This window comes from Taudactylus pleione, unplaced genomic scaffold, assembly GCF_031769625.1.
Source record: "Taudactylus pleione unplaced genomic scaffold, aTauple2 ptg000018l, whole genome shotgun sequence".
NCBI lineage: Eukaryota > Metazoa > Chordata > Amphibia > Anura > Myobatrachidae > Taudactylus > Taudactylus pleione.
This window is the reverse complement of record NW_028284420.1, coordinates 5,131,024-5,139,228: the sequence shown is the minus strand read 5'-3', so window position 1 is coordinate 5,139,228 and position 8,205 is coordinate 5,131,024. Positions and strand designations below refer to the sequence as shown.

Here is an 8,205-nt window from a genome sequence, read left to right as displayed (position 1 = left end):
TGACACACTATCAGAATGCCCCTTCCTTCCCCTGTAGGGGCGAGATGTGTCCAACTCTGAATAACCGCATCTTGAGTTGCCTGTTTTCAGTCCATTTCTGAGCATGCACAGGGAAGGAAAACGTAAAGAAAACCAGCGTGTCTCCAAAAGGACATCAGCAAATTAGATTGTGCACAGAACTGCTGCTATAATAATGCACATGACAAAATTTACCAGGAAAGACTAAAAGGGCCACAGCTTCACGCACCTACTGTCTCTCTCAAGTCTCATGACCCACCTATCTAGAATAATCTCATCCATCTCTCCAGTTTCATGCCCTAGTGTGTCTCTCAAGCCTTGTGTCCCCCCTTCGACACCCGCCTGCTCCCACTCCCCACTTTGAACAGATTAGTGGGAAGTGAAGGGGTGGGGGCACCAGCTCCAAATGCTAACAGGTGTCTTCCCCCACCTCTCATTCTCATCTCTGCCACAAGTGAAGGTAATCGCAAGGGGCTGCCACTTGTGACAGTGGTGGCAGGGGGGAAGGGAACGGAGGCTGTGGCTAGCAAGCAGCCAGTAAGAGCTGTGAGGGAAGGACAGGGCAGCTGCTAGGGACACGCCTTACAGCAATTTAAAATATATATATATATATATATATATATACATACACAGTTTTATATATATATATATATATATATGTTTATTTAGTAAATTATTCAACACAGGAGTTTTACCTTCTGAGATTCTTATAACCCTATACATTACTATTCTTACACAGCATGATTCAGGTATCTGCTATCAAGTCTAAGCATATGATAGGGACATTCTGAAGGGATAAGGTCAAATTCCAGCACATTGGATGCCGGCGCTTAGAATAATGGTGCCGGAATCCCGACACCTGTTAGAATCCCCGCGCTGGCATCTCGAAGGTAAGTAGTGGGGTTAAGGTGAGGACTAGGGTTAGGCACTGGGGAGCTTAAGTTTAGGCACCAGGGAGGAAGGGTTAGGGTGAGGATACCTACTGACAGGTGTCGGTATCCTAACCCTGACGGGATGCCGGTGTCAGGATTTTGACCACTGGCATCCCGTACCCAACCCATTCTGAATATGCAGTAGGCAAAGTCTTGAATCAAAAGGCATCTCTGTAAACGTCAATTTCAGAAGTGACAACTGTTGTACTGGAAATGCTTATTTGTGTAACATAAAAAGGCATTAATTTCCATTAAATAGGAATTACAAGTATGCACATTCTACTGTGTCCATTAGGCATGCAAACGCTATGCAAGTCAATTTATTTATATGCCGAAAAGTTTTAAGAACAGCTGTGTCCTGGGAATAGATCTGACTAGTACTTGTCAAGATTATTTAAAGAAAGAAAAAAAAACTCAACATTAGAGAAAACTCCATCAGACTAAGCATGTGTTATTCACTATGAAATAACATGTCTTTCGACTTGAATGCACTGCAATAATTGTTACTTGAAAAAGTTTAGAGTTTATTTTTGGAATGATACAAGTGTTGAATTGATCAAATGTACACACTATTTCTTGAGCGGTCTGCTGAGGATGTGCTATCATTGCTCAAGAGTAAAGAAGGGAATTCTGCTGTAGACGATGCTGTTGTGACTTAGCATCAAGTGAGCAACTAAAATAATTCATGAACAGCCGTAATTTGTAATGCTGCTGCTGCTGCAAATATAATTCTGTACTGCAATTAAAAAATAATAAATAGATGCACACCATAATTTTACCATTGTGTAAGTTACAGGTTTGCTCTTATCTTTAATAAATTTTACAGTGTGAGGCACCTTTTATTACAAAACACATGTGAAAGTATCCAGAAACAGTGTCCTTATTAATAAAGGAAATTATTATCAAGAAGTCTAGACTTGCACCCAGACTTGTAGCAATGTAGTAAAATTAATACTAAATAGTAAATGATTTTGGAAACGTATTAGTTTATCACTGTTGGGTCAGGAATAAATGTTTATCCCCATTAGGGAAAATTAGTAGCTGGCTTGCTGAGAGATGTTTTACTTCCTCTGGAACAACAAAGCTAGAACTTCGAAAAAATATTGATGGACTGTTCTAGTGCCTTTTTATTCACCCTTATTAAATAATGAACCCACTCAGGCCTTTAATGAGGATGTGTACTATGTGATGATCTTCTAAGTAGGATAATTTACAAGGAAGGAGTCTGCATCAGACACACAAACCATCTACACGTGGAGAGGAATATACTGAGTAACATTTTGTAAATTATCTATTTGAAAAAAAACAACAACTTTATTTATAAATAAAATATACTTTGCCTGTAATTATCCTGGTCCTAGAAGATACAATTTAAAAAGTGTTTCAAGCAATAATGAGGATAACAAAGTTAGAAAATTGTAGTTTACAGGTCACAATACATAAAATGCTACAGTGCAATAATTCATACAATGTTACAGAACTGTCCCTACAGTCCCCCTATAATGTTACAGGTTTCTTAAAAGCAAAAATCCCAAGTGAATATGGGGATGTTCTTAGTGGTGAATGTACCGTCATTTTGGCACAGAGCACAAAGGGCAAACTGTGGATTCTCAGCAATTTTCGGTCACTGTAATCTGAGTATTCTTCTCTGTAGCAGTCCTGCGATATGCATTGTCCCAAGATAGTTTATCATGGCATCACGGGGTTTTGTATTTGTGCGTTACAAGGTTTGTGGTATTTACACTGGATCCACACACGGTACATTGTCAGCTGTTTCCCACGGTTTACCTGGAGCCGCCGATCCACTATATTCTGCACTTTCTCCAAACCAGCATTAGTAAACAAATCTCCAAGCTCATCTGAGAAGAAATAAATTCCTCCAATCACAAGGTAAAAACAAAACAATATTTAAGTTATCTTACAAAAAAAAAAATAGAATGGGATCGCAGAAAGACAGAGGCTGTAGTACAAATATACAGTTGCTACAAAGAGGTTGGACCATGATCTGCATTAAAAAGCCAGGAGCTACGGCATTTGTCACACATTTCTTCACACTTTGGCCCTCTCACTTCCTTTCTGGCTAACCCTGATTTTCCCCCCTGGTATCACTCTTTCACATTTCCCTAATTGGGCTCTTGAGGGTCTCTTTAGAGTTGGGCAGCTGGTGAATAAGTCGGGCGTCAAGCAATTTTCTGAACTCCAAGAAAAATGGACAACTCCACATTCGGATTTCTGGTAGTTTCTCCAGGTTCGCCATTGCCTGTCTTCTGCAGACAGATTAAGACCATCTAGGAGAGACCTCATCTCATTTGAATGCCTCTGTGTTTCGCCAACTCCTCCTTCACACACAATTTCAGCAATATACCAGCTTCTATATACCAGCTTCTCTTAACCAATCCAACCTCTTCTATCCCTCCATGGGCTAAAAAATGGGAATTAGACCTGGGTGTTTCTTTCACAGAACAAAAATGGCAGACTATATTTCTCAAAACCCACTGCAGCTCTGTATGCACAACTGTTAAGGAAACTCAGTATAAGATTTTAAAGCGGTGGTATAGACACCCTTCTCTACTCCATGCCATGTTCCCAACAATATCTGTGGTTCTTGTTGGAGATGCCTCTCAGCCCCAGGGTCATTACGACATATATAGTGGGATTGTCCTCGATTATCTAAATTCTGGTCTGAGGTTACTTCCATTTCGCCAAAAATCCTAGGCTACCCCATTCCTACTGATCCCGCATTTTGGCTGCTTAACCCCTCACATACCCCACTAGGGCCCTATAATAAATCCTTGTTACGCCACTTTAGTAATGCTGCTAGGGCAGTTATCCCAGTACTTTGGAATTCTGAAATCCCCCCTTCCTGTAAAGATTGGTTTCAGAGGATTGATTACTACATGTCCATGGAAGACCTCCTAAGCTCTTCTACTGACAAACCGTCTCTTTTCACTGATATTTGGTTCCCATGGCTGGAATATAATCCACCACGGAATATAAAAATTATGTAGTCTTCAACCCACCATCCCAGATAATGTTTTGGTTTCCTTCTAACCTGATGCCATCAGCTTGATCCTGCATACGGTGATAGATCTATATCTCTCTCTATCTCTCCCTCTCTATCCCCCCAGTTATTTTTTTTGTCTGTATATATATTTGATGTTTTATTATACGAATTTCATTGTATTTGATTTTAATTTATGTATACCTCCGCTATATTATCTGTCTGGATACAGATACGTGTGCACTATCATGCTTCTGTATACTTGTTTCTTCGGACTCCTTAATTAAAACAGAATACACAAAAAAAAGCCAGGAGCTATGTCTAACAAAACAGGGCTGGAATACATTTTACAAACTAAAAAAACAGTGGGACCTTTCACGCACATGGCACATTATCCACTTCACATCCAACCTATGGCCTAGTCTAGCCATCAACTTTAGCATGCACAGTGCCTCCTATATCAATTACAAGGATCGCAGCGGTCAGCTGTTTAATGATGGGATGGAAAAACCCTTTTAAAGCCCACTGAGAGTTTGTCTGCATTTCATATGATGTGCAGTTAATAGCATGGTCAAGTAAAAGTTCAATAACTATCACAATCACCTGGCTGTGTCAATAAACTGCTTTTAACTAACGGTGATGCTACTGATGCTAAACAAGTCTTTCAAAACTGTATTTAAATTAAGAAATATGCAGTTTTCTGTAGTCTAAGTATTGACACACTGTACTCAAAGGAATCTAGGGTTCCTTCCCCTGTTAGGGAGCTTTGTCTCTGAAAACACTCACTGACCGTTTCTCTCAGTTTATGAAATATAATGTAGCAGAAGCCATTTCAAAGCTGCTGAAGAAATAGGCTACATATACAACACTACTGAAACGGTAGGTGTATTTTTGTCCAATGAAAGCTGCAGATCCCTAAGATGGAGCTTGAAAAAAATATTACAGCACTCCATGTGTTTCAATATTTCTTCCATGCAGTTCAGAATTTGGGCAAAAACATTACATGCTATATTGGTGGCAATGAACATCTAGCAGAAAAAAATATCTGAAAGGAAAAACATCTAAAATAAAATTCCACAATATTGCACCTTTAATTTGGCGTCAAAGGTTTCTGAAGCCTCTATGGAATAAATCCGCCATCAAATAGTATCATATTGTATATGTACAAATAATGCATATAATGAACACCACCCTCTGCCTCTCGTATGTGTTGATTTGGTGTCATACAGGCTATAAAATAAAAAAGGGTTTGCAGCTGAAGAAAACGACACATTTGCGCACCCATTATTTTTTGCATGGCTATCCATACAATAAGTTAGCTCTGGAGTTTCCTAAACTCTGCAATTACAGTCCAGGTTTCAAGGATATCCATGCTTGTGTCCAGATGGTTAAATCAAAATCGACTGAGGTACTAATTAAGGTCACCTGTGCTCAAACAGATATCCTTAAAACCTGTACTGTAATGGCAGAGTTTGGGAACCTCTGGGTAGCTTCTTTATAAATAGGTAGAGAATGGTATTTAAACACCATCCCACCCCAACTTGGATGGTATATAACGGAGCTCCTGGTCTTCCCTAATGTCTTCAAGTAAATTCCCAACCAGACTCTAAAACAACCTTGGCTGTCATGGAGCATTTACAAAAAAAGAAATCAAAGAATATGATCCATTATTTTCTTACCAACACTCAATGGCAGAGCTTATATGGAAGTACCTAAGCAATACAATAGAGAGTGCATCAAGAATACCAAACATGGTATTACATAATCACATTTATTTAAGTGGTTGTGTGGAGAACATGTCTTCTAAATGGTGAATCAGTAGAATAGAATAGTCATCTGGTACTGACTGGAGAAGGTATGGAGGGATGTCATGCAAGGTTCTGTCACAGAGACCTGAGCCCTTTATGCCCAAGAGGTTTCTGCTACTGGAATAGCGTGCTTGTAGTATTCCTGTACATTGCTTTATGAGCCTGCATGATTACTACTCTCATCTATTTTTGGATATGCTTTGTAGGAAGGGTCATGATTTTCGGAGAACCCGTTGGAATCAGAAACTGTGTGTGTGTGTGTGTGTGTGTGTGTGTGTGTGTGTGTGTGTGTGTGTGTGTGTGTATATATATATATATATATATATATATATATATATATATATATATATATTAGTGTGACTAGTAAAGGGACCTGGCTTACCTCAGTCTGCCCAGCCCTGTCTGGCCCCGCCCCCCTTCTGCATGGAAAAGTAGCTTCAGCTGGATTTGTTTTAGATTCACACCATAAAATCATGACTTGTCATGTGACCTACTCTTTTTCAAAAACATGAGGTCACATTTGAGACATCTAATAAGGGTTGCAGGAGGAATTCCAGCAAGATCCAACAGGCTTGAGTCCACACAATACAGTAAGTGGAGGGAGGGCTGATGAGCCTATAAACAAGATTATATAACATTAGAGACGTGTGGGGATGCCTGAAGGCATGACAGGGGCATGTGTGATGGCAAGTCAAGGGTCCATAGAGATGTGTGATTGCATGGTGGCCATTAATAATTTGTTAGGGTTTTTTTTTTTTCTTTATCCCCAGTTCTCTACACAGCCAACTTCATCAAGAACAGTTCAGCAAGTGCACTAGTGTTATGTGGGGAAATGAGAGCACTATCAGTTACTATACCACATAGAAGTTTACTTGTTGCTGTGGGAAAGGCGCTCCATCATTTGTTTTAACTTAGGGAGGGAGCATTTTTTTTTGCTTTCAGGCAGATTCCCTGTTGGCCAAACAAATGTACAGATGCCAAGAGCCTTGCGTTGCTAGCTAACTTGGTAGACATATTTGAATGGTTAAATGCACTAAATCTCTCCTTCCAACGACAATAACGGACCATACTTACATTCACTGAAAAGATCGAAAGTTGGATGAAGAAGCAGTCCTTGGGGTACACTTGTGTGGTCAGTGGCGATTTCACAGCATTTTCTTTGTTAGATGACATTTTGAATGAAAATACCCTCCCAAGACAGGACTTGCAACTTACTATTGCCAGTCATCTGAAGAGCCATAGACTATTTTTTCCATGAAAGTATTGTTGGAACTAAACAGAGGGGTGGAACTAGTAATGCCTTCAGTGTGAAAGCAACAGCAAATGGAAGGAAAATGAATAGACCTCTCCTGTGATCATATAATGATGCTGAGATTTTCTAAACACCCTCTGGATTTCAGTACCACAGGAATACCCAGAACTTTCATCTGCTGCATTGAAAGTGCTGATGGCTTTTTCATCTACATACCTATGTGATGCTGGCTCCTCAGCTCTGACTTTACTGAAAAGTAAGTACAGGTCCTGTGTCACTGTTGAAGATGACATTTGCCTCTACCTCAGTCACACAGGTCCCCTTTTCAAAGCTTTGTGTACAACACTACAAGCTCACCCCTTCCATTAAGTACCAATTCATTTTCATTATATATACACACAAGTCATTTATTTTGTAAAATAGCTTCTATATCAATGTTAATAATTAGACCAATTTTTTTGATGATGTGATGATTTCTAATGCTGGCTTATCGAAAATTGGAAAATTGCCAGCCCTTCTTTTTTTCCTTTCTTGATTTCTCTCAGCATGCAAGAGATGATAGGAGGTAGACGGAACACATAGGTTTGTTCAAACCTCCATGGGGTTGAAAATGCATCCACTACTGTCCCCATGATCTTGTGGAGAGAGAAGAGATTTGGCAGTTAGACCCACTGCCAGAATGTATGTAACAATCATGCAAGAAAAAGCACTGATACATTCCTTGGGGTTTGATCCTTGGAACTTGCCAGTTGAGCGACAGCAATTACTGTTGCTTACGAAGTCTGTTTATTATTCTTAAACATGATGTAATGAACTGGCCTACACCAAGGCAAGAGGTCAGTACTGGAGTACACCCCAGAATTCTGAAACTCAATTAATGAGGCAGCAAGGAAATGATTAGCTTGCCATCTCACAGCACTGAGATCTTGAGTTGGATTCCCGAGAAGACTCTGCGTGAAGTTTATATGTTCTCCCCGTGCTTGCATAGGTTTACGTTAGGTACTCTACCATTGAGGTTTATCAGATGACCCTCCTAAAACTGAAGGAAAGCATATGAAATGGCTATTGATCTACAGCTGACAGAATAGTGCCCAGAGCAGAAAAAGGATCATGTTTTCATCCCAAACCTGTGAGTAACTCTGAATACCCGTGCCCAATTATTGTGGTTTAACACTTAATCTAGTTGCTTCTAAT

At 39.8% G+C, this 8,205-nt stretch overlaps 1 protein-coding gene across 4 annotated transcripts in view; it reads right to left on the bottom strand.

The window, feature by feature from the left end:
• Positions 1-750: 750 nt before the first annotated feature.
• LOC148540626 (tRNA N(3)-cytidine methyltransferase METTL2-like) overlaps positions 751-8,205 on the bottom strand; it is a 44,683-nt gene continuing 37,228 nt past the window's right edge. For 3 of the 4 annotated variants that reach the window (XM_088442438.1, XM_088442439.1, XM_088442437.1), the window contains exon 10: positions 751-2,809. In XM_088442438.1, the coding sequence (XP_088298564.1) occupies positions 2,640-2,809 (170 nt within the window). In that variant the 3' untranslated portion in view covers positions 751-2,639. The other variant, XM_088442440.1, reaches the window with a different exon arrangement.